Raw genomic sequence first — 23,054 nt, forward strand, 5'->3', positions numbered from 1 at the left:
AAAATTGGCCGTGACGTGCCAAAAACTAGGTCACGGGGTCACTTAGTGCATTTTAAACATTCAGCATGGTGTCCGCTCTCTAATTCAAGTAGTTTTCATTCTATCTTCACCAAACTTGGTCAGAAGTTGTATCTAGATGATGTCTAGGCCAAGTAATGAACATGGATTAAGAGTCCTGTTTCAATTAATTCTTTAAGTAGGGGGGAAAACTTTGCCAAGGAGAGAAAAAATGGCCAAGAGTCATTTTGCCATAAATTCTTAAGAAGGGAGGGGGGAAGATTGGCCGAGGGGAGAAAAAATGGCCGACAGTCATGTTGCAATTAATTCTTTAAGAAGGGGGGGGGGCGTTAGCCAAGGGGGGGAATGATTAGCCTGGGCCATTTTTCCCCTGGGTAAAAAACGGCCTAGGCCAATCTTTCCCCGGGGAAAAAATGGCCTTGGCCAATTTTCCGTGAGGAAAAAATGGCCTTGGCCAATTTTTGCCCTGGGATAAACTGGCCGGGGAAAAAAATGGACCGCTACACCGGGTCAAAAACTAGGTCACAGGGTCACTTAGTGCATTTTTAACATTCAGCATGGTGTCCGCTCTCAAATGCAAGTAATTTTCATCCGACCTTCACCAACATGAACATGGGTATGCCGGGTCAAAAACTAGGTCACGGGGTCAATCAGTGCATTTTAAACATTTAGCATGGTGTCCACTTTCTAATTCAATAAGTTTTCATCCGATCTTCACCAAAGTATTCCCAACCCTCAAACTGGCATCTTCATAATAAAAAATTATTCTACTCTATTGGTATTCCATATTTCTCAGTGTTAAACAACGATAAAGTTGACAACGATAAAGTAGTTAAGTCCTTAAAATGTACTGGTAATCACAAATCAACAATTACATGAGCCTGTTTCTTGACTGGATGTTTTATGGGAACATTCTTGTTGGGTGACCTTATTGACTTTTTGGCATGAAGCTTTCAGCTCACCAAGTTGTAGTGTTTTCATGGAATTTTCACCAAACTTTCTGGAAATATTTGTTGTTAACATACAATGAAAGCCAAGTGATACAATTCCCGATACCCACCTGGCTCATCAGATTTATTGCACTTAATTTATACAATAATTGCTAAATACGCTCATTCCGCTCTCGTACTCAGACAGTTTTCATCAAGTCTTCATCAAACTTCCTGGAAATGTTTGAAGACACAAAGTTGATTAAACAGGAAATGTGTGCCTGGAACGTCAGAGTCCCATTTAGTAATAAAGAAAAGCTTCTGCATTTTATCTCTTATCTCGACCAAACTTTATGGAAATATTTATTGACATAAATGGAGGCCAAATTTGATAACCAGCCTTGCACAATGCCATTCAAAGTAATTCCCCTTTGTTTAAACAAAAATGATTATTAAACAGTTTCTGCGTTTTTACTCATCCAGTTTTTATGGAATCTTTACTGATCTTTCTGCCAATGTTTGTTGACATTAAATTGAGGCGCAATTTGATAGCCAGCGAAATTGCACCAGTCACTTAAGAGTTATTGCCCTGATTAATTCACTTTTTTGGAATCTTCACCAAATGTTTAATATAATGTGTATTACCCCTTAAATGGCATTTAAGTTAAACAAATATTGCATTGCATAGGCCCATATTTTATGACCGACCAGCATTTCTAGGGTTTATTTTCTCTTTTACATTTTATATATTTTGTATAAATATTTGTTTTTAAAATTATTTGTCCTCGTATGCCTTTTAGGTGAATATAGTTATCTATCTGCTTGTTTCAGCTCAATCGACCTCAATTTCGAAGTCAAAGACCAAAGACAAGGATCGTGACAAATCAAAGTCCAAGGTAAGATTTCAATTAATGCACCATTGCACTGGCTATAATAGTCTAGTAGGAACGGAGGTCCGCGGAGCATGATTGGAACCTTTTTTTAAATATGCTGATGATGTTCTACATTGTCTTGGGTAAAAGAAAATGTTTGTTCCCAAGAACAATTTCATGCCCACGGGGTCTAAATCAAAGATTGCCGCCAATATGGCCGACCGAAAACATAGGAAATACCGCTTTTTAGAAAATGACAGAAACAGCATATATTTTTCATGATTTTGGTAAGCTTTTTAATTTAAGCAATTGAGAACATATTATTCTTATTAAACAAATAAGTTTTTTGGTGAAATATTACACATTGTATGAAAAAACTGACTATATCAATGAAAAAAGGTACAAAAACATGTGTTTTTGTGCTTATGACATGTTTCAATTTGTGTCTGAAAAACAGTTTAGATACAATTATCATCCTACCTACATTTATACACACCTATGGGACTAAGGAATATAAATATAAAATATTTCATGCAAATATGGTAATATAAATGTGATTTGTAAGACAAGAAAAGTGGGTGGGGTAAATTACAAATATAAAGAAAAAATGCCTTATGTGCATATTGATATATTCTGAGATATACGAGGCTTGTTATTTTTATGTATTTGGATATTTTTGATACTTTTTAGGGCATGAACAATGTCTTTAAACATAAAATGCATTTCTCTTAATTAAAATAGTAAAAATAAAGAAAAAAAACTTCAACAAAGGGCATAATAAATCTCACATTAAGCTCTAGACGAAATACTGTGGCACAAATGGCACAAACATAATATAATTTTCACGGTTTTGGTAAGCTTTTTAATTTAAGCATTATAACATATTTTTTTTTAAACGAATAAGGTTTTTGATGAAATGTAATATAATGTGACTAACTTGTTAACCCTTCAATATACATTTTAATTGGTAGCAAATTTGTTTTCTGTAATTATTTGAAAATATTTGAAAATAGCATTGCTTTTAAATTTATGATGTGTTGGGACTGAAGTTTATTTAAACAGACGTTTATCTTAAAGTTTTGAACAACCGTATCCTGTCCAGCTGATCACACACAACAATGGTGTGCATTAACTCATTCGGATTACAATGAAAGCCGTTGATCACCGGCGCCGCCTCTCTTTTCCGATGTTTTAATACACAAGCCGATTATACTTCCAAGGTTTCGCTAAGTTTGGGAATTTGTTTTGTATAATTCAGAAATCAATGAGATGAATAGAGTGTTCTTGTTTATTTTTCATCACATGGCACCTTATTTGTAATATCCGTCAATGTTTTGCGATTCAGCGAAGATTCATTTATTTTTTAAGTGCACAGCAATCTCAAATTGCAACCCACCTATTATATCAGAATAAACAATTTGAAGCGTCAACAAAAAATGTGGTTTTTGGTCGATCCACTAGATATGTTTGCATTTATTCCTAAAGACTAGCCCGTGTTACGGATGTGGCGCTTATAACCGGAGGTGGCACCCGTGTCAATTTTAACTGTGGTAAATTTGCATGTTTGAGATCATCCTACTTGTTCTACTTATTATGTTTAAGCCAATTATGTTTTTGGCATACAGGTATTCCGAACAAAGTGTTTTGCCAACACTGCCTAGAATGATAATACCTTTATTCTTTATTATAGTTAAGAAAAGACAACATTACACAATGTCTGGCGTCTTCGTTCGAACGGCAGTTAATTAAATTGTATGCATAAACAAGACAATCATTTTCAAATACAGTCGATAAAACCATGTCGCTTTGTTTTAATACGGAATTAATTAAGCGTATTTTATATAACAAAGATTAATACTCTCGAGTAGTTAATTGAGAATGCAAATTTTGTAAAGATTATTTCTTCGAGATAACTAACACTATTTAGCAAATCATTGCCTTGTAGCATATTAATTTATGTTATAAATAATTGTTAAAATATATTATTCCAATTATTATTAAACCATTCAAATAAAATGTATACAATGAGGAATACATTAATTACAATGAAATAAGAGATTTATTAATTATCATATATCCAAAAAAATAAATAATAAAAGGGCAGGGTGGGGCGCCCTTCCATTCAGGCCTAGCTGGAGCACTGTACAGAGTCATGACAGTTTTCCTTGTATAAGTCCTTTTATACATATGTTAAACAAATTACTGGTGTTCTGTCTAGCTGTCTCACATTAATACCTCGATGGAACAATTTATATCTTTTTCACAACTTGTAATGCGTGTCCAAGAGTTAGCTCTGTCGTTCTCGCGACTAACTAACTCATTTTCTTGAACAAGAAATCTTGATCTCACAACTTAAAAAGCCGTAAGAACGATATATTGAGGCATTTTTATACCGTAAATAATACAAAAAAACATGCTCATGTCACATCTGTGCCGGTGTACAAGATGATCCAGAAAACGCGTACTTCATTGGCTGAGTAAATTGTTAGTTTTGTGTTACCTTTCATTATTATCAAAAACTTTTCAACAATAGACTATATATATCACAAGGTTTATACATGAATTTAAACGTAATTATAGGGCAAATCAGCTCCTAACCCCCTCCCCCACTTAAAAAAACACGAAATATATGGTAAATGTGCCTTAAATATTGGTCTTCATTGAAAGAATGACGTTTGACTCTATGATAAAAATAAAACTATTCGTGGCAGAGAGAAGTAGCATGATTTAGTCATAAACAGTCTTATTTAAGAACAGATGCATAACATATTTTCAAAATATTCGGGATTCAGTTATTGATTGTATATTGAACAGTCTTTTTATTCAGGATGCTGACTTGGATTGACTGAGAGGGGGCATTGTTTATTCAAACTCTAATGGAAAGTATGTATGTTCGGCATAATTATGGAATAACTTATTTGTGTTTTCTGTTCTTATCGTCACTACCTTGGCATTGGCTCCCGCTCTTTTCGAAAATGCAAAGATATCTTGAAGGTCGGTAATAAACCAATGTCTATGTTGATTCTACGAACTAAACCAGGTCATAACTTAACAAAAAAAAAACGCTTCACATTTCCATATTGAATGTGATTGTATGGTTTTGTACATTAATGTATAAAGAAATATTCGTAGAATCGCATTCCATTGCCTAATTAAAATTTGTAGAACGATCTGATAAAAATAAAAACAACTTATGAAACATTATCACTTTCAAGAGATTGCAGCATTTTCAACAACTTCTATCCCTGCAACATGGGTCTTGCAGACAGAAATTAACGAAATATTTAAAAATATCCATTTTTTTTTTTCGAAATATGATTGATGCCTTTGGCCGACCATTTAGACCTATAATCGACCCTGTGGTAGATGAGCATCTGTGTTACAATGGAACGTTAACATGCGCTCGATGAACCGTGCATGTATGACGCAACCAGCATGTTTTGACGACTCTGGCACGATAACCGCTTTTTACTCACGACGCATACAAATATAAGGTCTGACAGATTAGTGAAAACAAACATCAATTTTTATGTCTCACAACTGTAATTAAATTTTAAATATATTCTCCCTAAGTGTTGTTCTTCATTAAAAGATTCAGTGTTAACCGCTTGCTGAGCATTATCATAATGTCCGTTCGGATTTGATGTAAAACTTGTGTTTCTTCTAAATCTTTCTAAATACGAGGTACACATTAACTACATCTAGCTCTTTATGGCTGTTTACAATTTATTAGTAGTTTCCTATTTGATTTTTAAAGAACAGTCTAGTGAGTTAATTTAGTAAAAGTTATGGAACCAACTCCGGGTCCACACAGTATTCAGCCTCAGGCGCGGAAGGACTTCATAAACTTCAAACACACACGCACAACTGGTTTGGTTGCTCAACTTAATTAGATTTAATCTACTAACTTGATTGAATACAACATGTTTCCTATAATCACATAGTAAGGAAAGTAAGTACCTATACGTTACAAGAACAATATAGAAACTTCATAATTTAGTAGACTAAGAGTTTGTCGCGCAATTGTGTATTATGCAGTGTTTCAGTTTTATTAAACAGCATTGACACTTTATACCCTCATCCCCTCCAAGAAAAAATAAAAAATACATGCATACATAAAACACATCTAAAGCAGATTTTATTTGTGTAAAAATAACAATATTTGTTTTATTGGATAATTTAATTGACATCTTACAACAGTGATTTTCATTTGAGGGATTTTAATGCGTAAGCTATGTGCATACAATTCTGTGATCTTGTTTTCCTATTTTTATTAATAATACTGTTATGAGTTAGTAGAATAAGATTCTAATTATATGCAATATATATGCACTAATCAGTACGAAAATAAATCCATATTGGGGCCGTCCATAAAGTATGTCACGCTCCAGGTGGGGGAGGGGGTGTAACACAGTGTGACAGTTTGTGACATGGGAGAGGGGGGGGTCAGGTCATGTGTGATGTCACACATTTATTTAAAAAATATTTCTAATTTATTTATATTTTTTTAGTAGAATTTAAACATTATTTTCAAAAAATTTGTGAAACATTTGAATTAGTTTTATGCCAAAATAAGACAAATTGCGTATCTCCTTAATGTGATGTTCGCGTATTTAATAGGCACCTTGGCCGGACCGACTTATTCAATAGGCACAACCTCCACGCAGATAACATTTGTAAATGACAAAATAATTTTTGGACTGTTCCATTTTTTAGTCAGGAAAGGGTTGAAAGAAAATCTAAATTATAATTTCGTTTTTATTAGAGGTTAACACATGGATAAACATCATAGATGCCGGTAATAACTATGGATGAACATTTTACTTCACCATGGATGGATGATGTCCACATTGAACATTTTTGAATTAAACATGTTATTCAATGAAAAACTGTGACAATTGACAATTAACTAGTCTAGTATTTAAGTCATTTTAATAATGTGAAATCCTTTTAAGTGAAAATTCAATACGTTTTAATAGTGAATTGTGATTAAGCTTAAATTTGAAATAGGTATTATTAATAAAAAAATATATGTTCGAAAGTGTCAGTTTGTGACGTACATTAGAGGGGGGTAGTCTATGATTTTGTGACAGTTTGTGACAAGGGAGGGGGGGGGGGTTAAAATGGTATAAAAAAACGTGACATACTTTATGGACGGCCCCATATCCGTGAACATAACAAGTTTAAAAATGATCAATTATCTTAAAATATCTCAACATGAACATTAGGCATTTTTTCTTCAGATTGTCATTTGTCCCATCCACGTTAATTTTCATGCATATAATAATAATTTATGATATTCACATAAAATCATATATCATTGTATTCCTAAGTCTCTTTATGGTTTATATATGCAGTTGACATGTTAATTTCATTCAAAAAAGCTTTTCAGGTAATACTTGAAAAATGTCCTATGCAAAAACAACCATATTGTGTACCAATTTAACGTGTATTTAATCATGTTTTCATATAATATACTCATGTAATATATTTAATTTAAAAATTTAATTGTTGCAGGTTTTTTAATAATAATTGTATACATCCCTTAAATTAACAAGCTAACCAAAACGGTCGAAATTACTAGATGTTGTTGATGCAATTTGTGCAAACACAGTATTTTATAGGTTTATGGGCAGCCATCTTGGAAGACATCTTGGCTTTAGAAATCATGTGATCAATAAGTTTCGTGGGTACAAAAATAATGGTTAACCCCAAAACATGTAGATTATCATCAGCATTATCAATTAAAATCTTAGAATCATTCAGCGTGAGCCCCTGATACTACTAGAGCTCAATGTTAGAGATTGTATACCCTTTGCTGATAATTATTTTTATCTTTATTTTAACTATTATAATAAAAACAAATGAATTTTATGTTTAAAAACAATGTGCATGCACTTAAAAGTATCAAAAAGATCCAAATAATAAACATTCAAGTTAACAAGCCTCGTATATCTCAAAATATATCAATATGCGCATTAGGCATTTTTTCTTTATATTTGTCATTTACCCCACCCACTTTTATTGTCTTCAAAATCACATTTATATTATCATATTCACATGAAATATAATATATTTATATTCCTTAGTCCCATAGGTGTGTATAAATGTAGTTAGGATGATAATTGTATCTAAACTGTTTTTCAGATACAAATTGAAACATGTCATTAGCACAAAAACACATGTTCTTTGTACATTTTTTTCATTGATATAGTCAGTTTTTTCATATAATGTGTAATATTTCCCCCAAAAAACTTATTTGGCCTGTATGAGTCACTGTTCGGTGAATCAGGCAGCCCAACAGAAGACGCATTGACAATCATGGCACTAGAGCTGTTGTCCTCGATGTTGTTGATTCTCCTGGAGCGGCAGGCAAAGACTCAGTTGCCAGCAGGGGAGTATGCAAATCCATCTGAAGAGTTGAAACGGTCTGCGAAGAATGTGCCAAAAACTAACACAATTTCGAAAAAGAGACATGACCGTTCTTGACAACCTTCTGATAACAAAACCAGCTGCTTCATCCCTCACTCTTGAAGTTTTGGTCATGTGTTGAAAGAACAAGCCCTTTGCTTGGTTGAAATCCTTGTCAGACGAAAGCATGGCTGAAATCCTTGAAAGTGCCAGAAAACAGAGCAAAGGTGTAAAAGAATAGTTCAAAAGAAGAAAGGAAAAGCTAGAAAAGAAAATTGAGGAGAAGTTAATGGAGAAGAAAAAGAAAAAGGAGGCAAAAGAGGCGAAGAATGTCAAAATGTGAGTTTTACACTCAGTAGAGAAATCACCAAATATGGAGGGCCTTGGACAGCGGATGAGATAGAGGATAAGGAGGAGAAACTGGGAGTGAAGTTTCGTGAGGCACTAGTGACACAGATTAAGTTCCATTAGCAGGTTTTAAAATCAAAAGGATCCAGGGAACTGTTTCAGGAGTCTGCCAATAAGAAGAAATATAACAGAACAGTTGGAGTTATTATAAATTGATTACTTCTATATTAACCTTTGTTCTATTTGTCACCAAATAATTCCACGCGAAGGTACGCTCAAAATAGCATAACTTGTACATTTCTTGGCCGATTTGCATATTTTTTTCACTGATGTACTTGTGACACCTGGTTACATACAACAACACAATGAAAAACAATATATGCACCTGAATACCCTAATTTGTGTGAATGGATTTACTTGAAACTTGAAATATAAACTGATGGCAAGTAGGAGAAGTGCAGTGACTAAGAACCATAACTCTACCTACCTTAGTTTTTTATTATCTCCCTTTATTTAATTTCAAAGTAAATTTTTGTCCGGAGCATTACTCTAAATCTACTGAAGCGATTTACTTGAAACTTGAAATATAAACAGTTGGCAATTAGGAGAAGTGTAGTGACGAAGACGGCGTGTAGTGACGGACATTATGCTTGATGGGAAATTCATGAAGAAAAGTGACGCTGGGTTGCTTTTGAAGGATTACGAGTGGGAAATTGTTTCTGAACTTTCGGACTGTCCAAGTGTGTTGACCGACGCGACCGCGTACATGTACAGTGAAAGTAATGTATCATGTTATGTGATCTATCCAATGGTGTGTGGAATAATTAACACGTGCTTAGTGGTTGAGGACACCGACAGTTTCTCTGATTTCGCGCGTTAAGGAGACAAGTGACGCCCTAGTTCTTCTTGCATGCTCTGAGCTTTTATAAGTACATATGTACAGCTCAGAGTTCTTTGTAACCCATTTTTAATGTCAAAAATGTATGTCTCACGTATGTCTATGAAATCGAGTTTTATCAACCTAATACATCGTTACAAACACAATACCTGTAATTGTCGATATTTCGGAATTACTCCATTGCAAAAACATATATATTTAAAAGAACCGTGTACGTGTTTGAAACTTTGGATTAATATCAATATTATGCGAGCATAACATATCATGTAAGTTGTTTTTATTTGCGCATTATGGATATATTTGTGATCTATTTGTGTTTTTTTTTATGCCAGAAAATAGTTTATGTGGCTAAAATTTCGGATTAAACTGCCGCCCGGATTCTGGGCGGGGGACTTGACATGGAAAATGCCGTAAGCAGTTGCAACTCCCAGCGACCCGGAGGGTCAATAGCTGAGAGTTGGATTATTGCAACTAAGTGACGCCGATCAGAGTGACTTTTAAATGTGGCAATCGTAAAAGACTGACTGTTAAACAGGTTCAAAGTGTGTTGTGGCATATCGTTTTAGTATCTATCGTTTGTGTTTTGTCCGTATATAATAAATTTGTTTTTGTTTGAATGTGTTCGCTAAGTAAATAATACGTTTAAGTTCGGCTTAAATTATGTCTAGATCTAACTGTTTTGTCATGTTATTGTTTTGTCGGCATGTAAATATTATGTTTCTCGTTCTATTGTTGATGTACAATATTTAAAGTTTAAAAACAGTTTTTGTCATTAAATTTTAACAATTACATCTAGCTATAAAGAGTCTCATTATCAAAATAAACAAAAGTCACCCACAATTATCAAATGTATATAAACCATTTGAAATTGATGACGTTATTAACACTGAAAGCTAGACGTGGCTGTTACCGTTCTATTCCCGCAAGAATGAACCCGCCTACCTTTCAATTCGCCGATTGCCCTACCCATCTCCCTTTCAATGAAGAAAAAGTCCGATTCCTTTGTTTGATCAAGCTTTTAAACAAATATTCACAAATATTTGATCAACATCCAATAAAAAATTATCAACAAAATCAACTTCGAATTAGCGACGGCAACGCTGTGTCAATATTTAGTCACATCCGGTGAACTTCCGGTAGAAACGAACGTAAAATTCATGGAGTAATGGTACGGTAAACAAAGTTGATTTAGTTGATTTTTTTCCAACATATGTTGACCGAATATTTCAATATTCGTCCTGAAGTATGACCGAATATTCGAATACCAAAATCGGTATTCGTTGCCATCCCCAATATTTATATAAATTAACATCACAGTCTCAATTGCTTATTGATGCATTTAATTTCTGCCATTGACTCTGAACCATTATCTGTCCTGATTTGTACCTCGGTCATGTAACACAAATTATGCTTACTTAGTTCATTAGTTTTCAGGTCAAAAAGGCTCTACCCATCCTTAAGGATAGCTTTAACAATTAAATTTGTTCCTACGGTCTATGTCAGTCATGTCAAAGGGGCCAAACTCGAGATCAAGTCATCTAGACTAAATTTGCAATTGCCTGTTCACCATTGTATTAAAAAATAAAAATTTGGTAACAAAAAAAATTTCATGAGGATATACTCGCTTGTAAAATAAAATGGCCAGAAATAATTCATTCAAATCAAAACAGAACTTTTCTTTATAAAAGGAAAACGTGAACAACATTGCAAAGCTTTTCAAACCTTGTTTCTGGTTTAGTTATATCATCAGGCAACTAGTAAAACTTGCATTAAAAGGTGACGATCTGTAATTATTTCAGGTTTTTTTTGTTTTTGCATATTTTATTTATAAAGGTTATATATATATATATATCGCTGTTTACTCAATCATGCCGAGCGATTCCGAGCCGGTTTTCCGATAACAAATTTTGATTGGTCGGCTCAACACATTGTGTAGCACGTGCAAAGTGGCAATTACAATCAAGGCAAAAGTGAAATCAAGAAAATGAAACATATTATTAAAACAAGTATGCATGATGCAATTCCATGGTAAAAAATTTGTACAACACAAAAATATCTTACCGAACTCATGTCCTCTTTCTTTGTTTACGAGGATATTGTGTTGTTTGTACTAGATCATCAATATATGCGTACTTTACGAAAGAAGCCGATGAACATCGGAGATAGCGAAAATGTACGGACATGGCACAGTTGTACACATTTCTTCAAATTATGAAACGGGTATATCTTCCATAATGCTTGCACCTAAGCTGTGTTATTATTAATTTTTTTTGCAAGAGTACCTAAAATCCGGTAAAAATAAGACCAGTTTATATGCATAATAATTGGATTTGTCACCTTTTACGAGCCTTTAAAGAAAGAAATGCTAGTGGGCTAGTAAGTTTGACATGCATAAGTTGAATACTGATGCTAAGTATGTCTCTACCTGTGCTATTAATTACCAAATAGTGAATACTGATGCTCTTTATGTCTCTACCTACAATATTACTCACCACATATTGAATACTGATGCTCTTTATGTATCTACCTATAATATTAATCACCAAGTATTGAATACTGATGCTCTTTATGTCTCTACCTATAATATTACTCACCAAATATTGAATACTGATGCTCTTTATGTCTCTACCGATAATATTAATCACCAAGTTTTGAATACTGATGCTCTTTATGTCTCTACCTTTGATACTAACCACCAAGTATTGAATACTGAGGCTCTTTATGTCTCTACCTTTGATATTAATCACCAAGTATTGAATACTGATGCTGCTTATATCTCTACCTATAATAGTAATCACCAAGTATTGAATACTGATGCTCTTTATGTCTCTACCTATAATAGTAATCACCAAATATCACATATCGTTACTATGTATAGTAACAAAATGACGTTGCGAGCAGGCCGTTATTTGTATCAAGCGGGCCAATATAAATTATATCGGCCCGCTGATTCGGGCCGATTTTCCATATCAGAAAAGAATGGGATCGCGCGGCTTATACTGAAAAAAATGGCGTCTAAATTCAGTCTAAGCCAACGGTGATCAATACAATTAAGCCACAACTCAACGAAAGAATAGAACACAATAATAATGACACGTAGCACACAATTTGGATAATACAAATATCGATTGAAACTGAAACTCATCTGAACATTGAATTGATGCCTCTATTTGTGCTTTAACAAGATTCGTCAAACAGCAAAATTTATAGTAAAAGACTCACTTACCTCGATGACAACTTAAATCCGGTTTTAATAATAATAAAATAACACAGATTTGTAATTCCATTTTTAACCAGGTTTTCCGAAGGAAAAAACTGGTTATTAGATTGGCGAATGCGGGCGGGCTGGCTGGCTGGCTGGCGGGCTGGCTGGCGGGCTGGCGGACGGGCGGAACAAGCTTGTCCGGGCCATAACTATGTCGTTCATTGTCAGATTTTAAAATCATTTGGTACATTTGTTCACCATCATTGGACGGTGTGTCGCGCGAAATAATTACGTCGATATCTCCAAGGATAAGGTCACACTTTGAGTTCAAAGGTCAAAAATGGCCATAAATGAGCTTGTCCTGGCCATAACTATGTCATTCATTGTGAGATTTTAAAATCATTTGGCACATTTGTTTACCATCATGGGACGGTGTGTCGCACGAAAGAATCACGGTAATATCTCCAATGTCAAGGTCGCCACGACTAAAAATAGATTTTTTTTAAAAACAAACTTACTTAGGTGGTTTATTTTGTTTGTTCATTTTAAAAGTTCAGTTTGAGTTTTCTCCCTTTATCAGATTTTTTTTTCACAATGAAAACCTGGTTTTGTGACAATTTTGTCCCTTGTCTATCATTCCATCCGTTTAACCATATTGATTTTAAATCACACTTTTTATTTAAACGATTGTATCAAATGCTAAACACTGTCGCCCAAAAAACGAATTACGAAATCGAAAGTCGAAGCGATTACAATAATTGTATTTCTATCGAAGCTCCCAATTATGCCTGACAAACACAAAATCCGAAATACGTTTTGGAATCGTTCGATGCTTAAAAAATATTTTACTGTAAAATAAAAACTCTCCACGTCCGATTTGTTGTCCGAAAATCCAGAGAGTCTTGCTAGTTTCGTCATTGAAATTACGTCACATGAGATACGTCATAAATTGCGAAATCAATTGAATGTAACTAGAAGTACGGAAAGCTGGTTCTGTATAAATTTTACTGAAGGACCAAAAAGAATGATATGTGATATAAACGAAAACACACGGCAGAGCTGGGCCGGACGTCTAAAATCAGCCCTTGCCACATAATGGCCCTCGGGCCGATTATAGACGACCGGCCCAGCTCTGCCGTGTGTTATTGTCTAAGTATTGAATACTGATGCTTTTTATGTCTCTGCCTATAATATTAATCACCAAATATTGAATACTGATGCTCTTAATGTCTCTTCCTATAATATTAATCACCAAACATTGAATACGGATGCTCTTTATGTCAGAGTACCCGCCGGAGATGCGGCAGGCACTCAGTGGTAACCTGGACCTCTCAAAGATGCCTTATCTGGAGCGGAATACGTTTAAAGCCTTCCAGAATCCAAAGCACGACTGGAGGGATGGAACTCTCAAATCTTCATTTAACTACCTCCTCCTGGACCCCCGTATCACAAAGAATCTGCCCAACAGAGAGTGCAATATGAGTAAGAATGGTTTCTATTTCTATGGGTTACCTCTCCTGAAAACTCACTTGAAACACAAATGTCCCCATACTTTTGTCTGTTTTCATTATTGATCATATTTTCTACATAATGGACATTTATCTCTGATATGTCTGCAATTTATGAAGTTATTTGATTGTTTGATTGGATTCATGCTTTAAACAATGATCTAAATGAAACTGTTAACAGTAATTGCTTCATGTTAAATTGAACATAAATGTAAAAAATATGCAATCATTAATACACGAGTACAATTACAAAAAACAAAGAAAATAAACCGAGGATGTATTATTTTGTCCACCGTGACCTTTATTTGTCAAGAAAAATAATAGTATCAGGGCTTTCCTTTGACCCGAGCTCCCGGATTTTGACGCTTGAAATTTACAAAAGACCCTTGTTTGACTCGTGAGAAAATTACGTCATGCGTCACATTTGACCCGAGGGAATATACCCCGGTACCGACTTGCGTCAACGAGATCAAAAGCTGTTAAGACTTAGCGATAATTAGCTTTGGGCGGAGTATCTCTTTTGGTAGACGCTAACCGTTATCGCCCGTTTCCAATCATTGAAGCACAAGTCCGCCCAGTATGCGGAGTTTGGCCCATTGAGAAATCTAGTAATGACCAATCAAAACACTGCTGGTTTGATGACGCGTGTATCAACTTTCCATTTTTTATCATAGCGTTTGTTAGCAGCTGTTTGCGGAAAAGACATGTATTAAACCCACAAAAACAGAATGGACTCACCCGCGTCAGTTTTAATAATATCCAATATATAATAATAACATCCATACCCACAATACACTCTAAAGCATATATTGAAAAATACATCCACAATATTTCAGAATGTATTTCCAAAGCTGTATACACCTTACCCTGTTTTACTTCATGTTTGCTCCGTTCAAAGACGCGTGAAAGTTATGCTGGCATATGTACTGTCTACAACGTCACATTACACGCTTGGCATCAGAGTTGCTAAAAATAACCATACAACCGGTATAACTGTCCTTGTGGCAAAGTGAACAATGTGGATGCTGCATGTGCTTATTGATTACATTATAGGCGTAATAATATACCATTTGAGACGGCATGGAAAAACGGCCTGTTGCCGCACGTCACCGGTGATGATGGCACATTAAATAATTAAAGGGTGTCGGAATTTTTGATGGGATTAACTGGGATTAACGTCACTGAGTTAAATATATCCAACAAAATATAGATCATCTGCATTTGTTATGGTTGTTGTTGTGGTGGTAAGCGCGTTACTGTATATTACCGTCATATAATTTTTACCGGTCGTACTTTTCACTAATACTTTGGTCATGGCAAATTAAGTTTCTTCCTTTCACCAGATTATTCATTTTTAATTTTATGAGGTTCACCCAGCTGATATTCGCTTGTCTGCGGGTAGCTAATTTAAATTTAGGCTTTTTAATTTACCTATTATTTAGATTTTAAACAGAGTCAGTTCACGTAAATTACAAAAAAGTTTGTTTATAAGTTAATGGCAATTAACTAATTTCTTGCAATAAAAGTCCCCTACCTCGCATGAAGCAGTACTATTATTGTCTCCCTTTGACCTATGGGACGTAATTCTTTTGGGTTTGCCTTGTAGACGGTGATAAAATCCACAAAACAATTAGGAATTTCAGTGTCTATACTGTATAGACACTGAAATTCCTAATTGTTTTGTGGATTTTATCACCTCAGTGGTTTGGGATGGGGCCCTTATTATTCTGGTTAAATGTGCATTATTTTTGGCTTTTAAAGCAAGATGTTTATTACCAGATTATTGAAAACTCAAAATGTATGATCAATTGTGAGGAAAACCTGAACAGGCGATGATGCGTTATACATTCTATACTAGAATAAGACAAGGATTTAAAAAGTTCATCATAATGATAAATTTTAATGATAATGATAGATTCAGTGTGATGCCATCTGAAGCGCTATGCGTTTAAACTGTTTAAGATTTTGTTAATTTATACAATCTAGGTATGAACTGAAATACTACCACCTTGTATCTTTTACAGATAAGCTGGATGTGTTCAGAACGTTCATATCAGCTATATTCTACATCGGGAAGGGTATGAGAGACCGACCGTACTTCCATCTGTATGAGGCCATCAAACATAAGAAAAGCCCGACCAAGAAGGTGCACTTAGTGGCATGAGAATCAACTTTTATTGAAATATTCTTCAGAATAGTTGGTGAACTGTGTTACATGAATTTCACAATTTATATATGACAGTATATAATAATACATATTAATACAGTGTTTTATCCATTTGACCGACTCAAATACCATATGTTTTACAGCATACTGTAACTTATTGTACTGAACAAACTAATGGTAAGGAAAGCCCTAGCAACGTTATAATCAACTAAATCTATTATACATGAAACGGCAAACATATATCAGTACATAAAAGGTTTGTACGGTGTTTTTTTTTCTGTAAAAATGTAATTGGATGAAAAATGGAACATGCAGTTCCTTTCTTAACATTTCTCTAATAAATATTCAAAAACACCAAAAAAAACCAACATAATTTTAAAAAGTTGAAAAAATAAAATCCAAATATTGAAACCGGTAAATGATGTATAAAGAAAGATGTGATAGAGCAGGTGCACAAACATATCCCCCAGTGTGCACACAGAAACATGCACATCAAACAGTGCTGTCAATAAGGTACATTTGGTGCCATGAGAATCTGCGTCTTTTTAGCTCATTTTATTGTCATAAATACTTTACCTGCTATCTAATAGCTACTACCTTCGAAGGTTGGTTATATTATCCGGAAATTTCTGGAGCCGCCACCCAATAACCATCCTTTAGACTAGGTAGGAACATAGTGTAACGTAACCTAGCTAAACCGGAAACGGTGCCACCATAATCATTCTTCTTCCGGATACTTGAACATTAACAACGCCATTTTGTTGTCTTTGAAAATTGAATTAATTTCGATTTGTTCACCGTGTTCACGCTGGGTTTTGGTTTAGATAAGTTTTATTATTTGTCTAACAACTTATAATCCGTGCTATTTCCGTGTATTGTATTAAACTTTTGTTTAATATATGCCCAAACACGTTTCTTGTGGTCATGTCAGGGCAGAGTGTATTCAAGCGTGTACGTAACGTTCTATTTAAGAATAAATAAACAGAGAGAATGTTAATCACTTGCATTATGTGCAAATAATGAATTAACTGTGCCGTATGACATCTGGTAGATGACCAGTTAATTGTTTCATATGTATCACTCTTGTCTTTCATGAACCCGCTGCACGCAGTATCGCAGATGCCCATTCTGCAAGTAGAATGGTCAGACGGTACTTGGCGTAAGACTACGAACAGTAGGACGTTCCAGAACCTCAATTGTGGAGAAGATCCTATTCCTGTGGATCTTTGCCCGGTGACGTCACCGGTCAATAATGACCGGTTCGACCTACTATCACCGAGTACCTGGCAAGACGTCGACCACGAGGCTCCGGCCATGTGTCAGTCGACGTCAGACCATGTGGCTCCCGCCATACGTCGTTCTTTGCCCGAAACCGGGTAAGACGTCGACCACGTGGCTCCGGCTAAAGGTCGGTCGACGACAAACCATGTGGCCCCCGCCATACGTCGGTCTTTGCCCGGTGACGTCGACCACGTGGCGCTGGCCATACGTCGGTCTGACATCGGCCACGTTGCTCCGGCCATCGTTCGGTCTTTACCCGGTGACCGGTCCGGGCATCGATCATTGACCGGTTCGGGTACCGGTCATTCTAATCCGGTCCGGGCACCGGGTATTGCCCGGTGACGTCACCGATCATATTATGACCAGTCTGTTCACCGAGCACCTGGCACCGGTCATCGGGTATTGCCGAGGAGGAGAGAGGAGAAAGAGAAAGATAGAAGAGAAGAGAGAATACGAGATCGAACTATAAGAAGAAAGAACGGAAAGAGGAGACTTTGCCGTGTGACGTCACCGGTCATATTATGACCGGTCCGTTCACCGGTCATCGGGCTTGGAGTGTCTGTCATTTACCGGCATGGTGACCAATCATTTGAAGACCTGTCCAGTCACCTGTCATTCTATGACCGGTCCGGTTACCGGTCAGCTTATGACCGTTCTGGTCACCGGTCAGTCTATCACCGGTCCGGTCACCGGTCAGCTTATGACCGGTCCGGTCACCTATATTCCGGTAGCCTGACCATATCACTGGTCATGCAACCCCTTGAGTTAGGGAGGCGCTGCACGGGTGTCACGCTCTGTTTCACCGGATTACAACATCCGGCTAGACATTGACACGACGTTGTCGGCACTTCACAACCGTACACGCATTCGCGTTCCTACCCCTTACCACAGACCAGACATAGATGTTTATCGTCAGATGTTTCCGGCCATTCCTCCTCCTCTGACTGGTCTCCGCATGATTTATCATCTGCTTCGACAAGCCCTCATCAATACCGGAGAAGAAATCGGGCAAGCTCTCCTTATCCGAGCAGTTCTTGGCGTCAATCCTCTCGGAAGCGATCACACCAACGCTCGGGGAGACGCTACTCCAGGAGACCTCATTCCCAGCGTCACCAAACAGTTTCACCTTAGCCGCTTCTACAGCCATTGGGCCTAATTTGTCTTCTCTTACGCTCAAGGGTCAGGGGTTCACCTGGCGACCACGGCTGCCTTTTCAGCCGCACGGGTATCTTCTACGCTACCTAGTCGTATACCCCCGGCCGCTACTCCATTGAATCCAAATACTTTATGGATAGATTAGTCTCCAGGTTACCTTTTGCCTTCAATACTGATGCTCTACCGACGACCGCCGGTTTCCAAAGTCACTCCGCTGACGTGGTCTCTGGTCGGCCTTCCTCCTCAACTATTTCCATTATGGTGCCGGAAAATGAACCACTGAATGCTTGAAGCTTATATCCATCTGGTATTCCTACTTCTGTCTAAGCCGGCTACATGCAGACCACTGGTCTTGCAGATGGTTCGTCTGAAAGGGCTCGGAGTCTATCGTTGAGGCCAAACATAACTATTTGGACTCTTTTAATCAGGTCTATGAAATTATGTTCGAGACCCTAGGTGATGACTTTTGACCCCGCCCTTACCTGTCGGCTACAGGCTCTGCAATCACTGTCACGGAACATTTGGCCCGCAAACGTGAGCCCGGCAGGATTAGCAAGGCGACGTCTCAAGTCGACCTCCGCCTTCCAATTTTCTCGACTACAATGTATGTTTTGCAGTCACTGGAACCCACAATAAGCCTTCTCCATCGCCATGGAAAGCCCCTAAGGACCTGACTGAGTCTAAACCGATTGATGGCGGTAAAAGCTTCAAGTCCCCAATAACCGACCCGACTACCGGTTTGGACCTTTCCAAACTGCCGGGTCTGGATCCTGACATTGGCAAGCTTTCGCTTACTATGCAAGTTGCTTTAACCCCTATCTCAGTTCCTTACTCCTATTGGAGAATTGGGAACTGAGAGAGGGCCGATCCATATATCTGGCTAACCAGCTTGACCTCATGGCGGCCCCAGCCTTGTAGATGGCTTGGGAGATATCGGATTCAGTTGCTGATGAATTCCGTGCCTTATTAGCCCCCGCCATAGGCGGAGGGATATTGTTTTGGCGTTGTCCGTCCTTCTTTCCATCCGTCCTTCCGTCCGTCCGTCCGTTCGGCACTTTTGTGTCTGGAGCCATATCTTGGAAGTGCTTTGGCGGATTTCATTGAAACTTGGTATGAGTATATATATGGATAAGAGGATGATGTGCGCCAAATGGCAGTGTACTCCATCTGCTAATAACGGAGATATGGCCCTTTGTATCTTGAACAAATGCTTTTTTGTGTCCGGAGCCATATCTTGGAAGTGCATTGGCGGATTTCATTGAAACTTGGTATGAGTGTATATATAGATAAGAGGATGATGCACGCTAAATGGTATTGTACACCATTGGATAATAACGGAGTTTTGGCCCTTTGTATCTTGAAAAAATGATTTTTTGTGTGTCCGGAGCCACATCTTTGAAGTGCTTTGACGGATTTCATTGAAACTTGGTAGGAGTATATAAATGGATAAGAGAATGATGCATTGTCCATCCGTCCAGAAATATTTGTGTCCAGGAGTATATTGGTTGGGGATATCAATTAAACGAATTTGCTTGTTATTTCATTTTTCGCGACGCAGTATTTATCAAATAATGCTGCGTCTTTAATGTCCGAAGTGCTAAGGATCCGGAGGGACCCCATCTTCTCTTCTCTGCCTCAAATTTCTTGTTGGAAACAGGCGTGAAATCGCTCAGAATTGCTACTTTCACAGCAGATTCCCTTTTTGGAGGCAGGACACAGGCGGCAATCACGACTGACCGGGTAGACCAGATCTTTGCTTCTTTAGCGAGGAACAACTCTTGCCAGCTTTTAAGCGTCCAACTTCTAAGACCACGGCAGCCCCGACAGCCAAGAATACAAAGAAGAACATCTTTTTCTCTAAAAGACCTTCCATTCCACATCCGGCCCCAAACAGGCCATCTTTCTAAAACAGGTCGTCTTCCTATCGGAATTAGCCTGGTAAGGATTCTTGGAAAAAGGGCTTACCCAAGCCGGATCAGAAGACTTTCAAGCCTTCAACCGGCAAAGGCGGACCTCCCCAAGGTCAGCCCTAGGGATTACCTTTTCTGCCGCCACCACCTCCGATGCCGGATGTACCAGTCGCGGCCATACTTCTTCACTTCACTTATCGATGGCTCCAATAACTTCGGACGCGCGGGTTCATTCCCTTGTTACTAATAAGCTCACTTTTCAATTCGGAAAAAAGGCCTCCACTTTCCCGCGCTCCCATAGATCTGGTATCACCGCATCCACAAAATTCATATTCCATTCTCGGACTCTTGGAACAACAGGCTGTAGAAATGGTTCAAGACCCTTGTTCTCTAGGATTTTACAGTCGCCTTTCCTAGTTAAAGAAAATCGACTTCTGGAGACCGGTCATAGACTTAAAAGTGTTCAAAACTTTTCTAGTCAACCGACTTAAGAGTCTGGTCGGAGTGGTCCGATCACCAGTAATTCTGCTGGGATGTCTCTTCTTACGTCCTCTTTAGCACTATCTCTCAGCTTGTTGGAAATGGTCTTCGGACAATCTGCTTCACAGATTCCCATCCTCCCGTCATTAGTCCCCCACCTTCAGTGGTGGCTAGACTAAGAGACTCTCTTTGCAGAAGTACCACTTTTTCCACCGCAACTTTCCCTACCTCTCATACGGATAGGAGCAAGGATGGTTGGGCGGTCACCTGGAACCACTCAGCCTTATTATCTCAGGAATGTGGCCTCCTCAGGAGTGTCACCTGCACATCAACAATCTCAAAATGCGAGCAGTTTTTCTAGCTGTATCTCATGACAATCACATCTTCGAGACTCCTGTGTGATGGTTTCAACAGACAACACATCAGTCATGGCTTACATCCAGGCACAGGGGTTATCACACTCTCACTCACTGTATTTAGAAACCAGGAACTTACTCGTTCTTTGCAAGAGCCTCAACATCATATTTCTCGTCAAAACACATACCAGGTCGTCTCAACGCCCTGGCGGACAGTTTGTCTCGCAAACACCAGTTGCTTCCGTCGGATTGGACACTTCATCAGGAAGTGGACAACCAGATTTTTCTTACGTTCGGTTATCCACTGGTCAACCTGTTTGCGACCAGAGACAACCACAGACTTCCTCTGTACGTGAGTCCAGTTTACGATCCAGCAGCGTGGACGGTAAACGCTCTTTCGTTCGCTTGAGGCCAACTGGATGCTTATGCCTATCTCTCACCCATTCTAATTCCCCAAATCTTGGAGAAATCAGGGTGAGCTTTTGCCAGATTCTGGTTCAACGACCTTCTCAGTCTCCTGTGCGACTGTCCCAGGAAATTTCCCCACAGGTCAGATCTCAGAGAGGCAGACTTCATGCGGATCCAGACATGTTTCACGACACGTCTGGCCTTTAGAAGAAACTTTTTTGTATAAGGGCTTCAACCCTCGGTGCCTCTGCAAGGAGAAAGTCCACCAGAACAGTCTACGATACTCTCTGGAAGCTCTTCTCTGACTGGTGTATTCGAGGGCAATGGATCCCCTCAATCCCACTGCTAGACGCATAGCGGATTTTCTCATCTATCTCTTTGATGATAAGAAACTTTCTCTTAGCTCCATCAAAGGATACAGATCTATGCTTTCGCATACCTTGGCTTTTCGTTAGTCAGCACATGTCTGTGCTGACCCAGCCATTTCGGAACTGTTCCGAGCCCTGGAACGTTAACGCCCTGTTTCTAGTTCCCTTACCCCTATATGGTATCTGGCTTGCGTTCTTTGGTCGCTTACTGAGGCTCCCCACGAAACCCTTCATCACGCTTCTTTACAGTTCCTAATCTGGAAGACCGTTTCTTCTTACTATGGCTTCAGCCAAACGGAGAAGAGAAAATTCATGCTCTTTCTGTCGAAGACGGCCATCTTCGTTTTGATCCGATGGCTCCGTCACTTTGTTGTGTCATCCAGGATTCCTAAATATCAACTCCTCTCTATGGCTTCTTAACCCTTTGTAAAGACTTTGTTAGTAATAAGACGTTGTGTTCAGGTTCCTTCCTTAAATTCAACTGACAATAACAAACTAATAGGATATGACGTTAAAACAACGTTACATAAAGTTGCGCGGCGTAACGGCGGCGTTACGTTAACGCGCCAAAACCGCGACACCCTTCAAGGTCCCAAGTCTTTCTAGAACTTGTGGACAGGAAGATGGAAGACTCCCTTGAACAGTCTTTGAAGTTCTACTTCGGCTGAGTTAAGTCCATTCGAGGTTATCGCAAGAGACTCTTCTTTACCTTAAAGAGGGGGGGGGGCAATGTGTCTTCG

At 38.0% G+C, this 23,054-nt stretch overlaps 1 protein-coding gene across 3 annotated transcripts in view; it reads left to right on the forward strand.

Annotated features, from left to right (window-relative positions):
* The window catches only part of LOC127839033 (ankyrin repeat and LEM domain-containing protein 1-like), a 47,622-nt gene that overhangs the window by 20,458 nt on the left and 4,110 nt on the right, over nt 1-23,054 (forward strand). For 2 of the 3 annotated variants that reach the window (XM_052367169.1, XM_052367170.1), the window contains 4 exons: nt 1,779-1,843; nt 4,647-4,702; nt 13,966-14,163; nt 16,214-16,335. In XM_052367169.1, the coding sequence (XP_052223129.1) occupies nt 4,696-4,702; nt 13,966-14,163; nt 16,214-16,335 (327 nt within the window). In that variant the 5' untranslated portion in view covers nt 1,779-1,843; nt 4,647-4,695. The remainder of the gene's footprint in view (nt 1-1,778; nt 1,844-4,646; nt 4,703-13,965; nt 14,164-16,213; nt 16,336-23,054) is intronic. The other variant, XM_052367171.1, reaches the window with a different exon arrangement.

The sequence above is a fragment of the Dreissena polymorpha genome, chromosome 7 (assembly GCF_020536995.1).
Source record: "Dreissena polymorpha isolate Duluth1 chromosome 7, UMN_Dpol_1.0, whole genome shotgun sequence".
NCBI classification, from domain to species: domain Eukaryota; kingdom Metazoa; phylum Mollusca; class Bivalvia; order Myida; family Dreissenidae; genus Dreissena; species Dreissena polymorpha.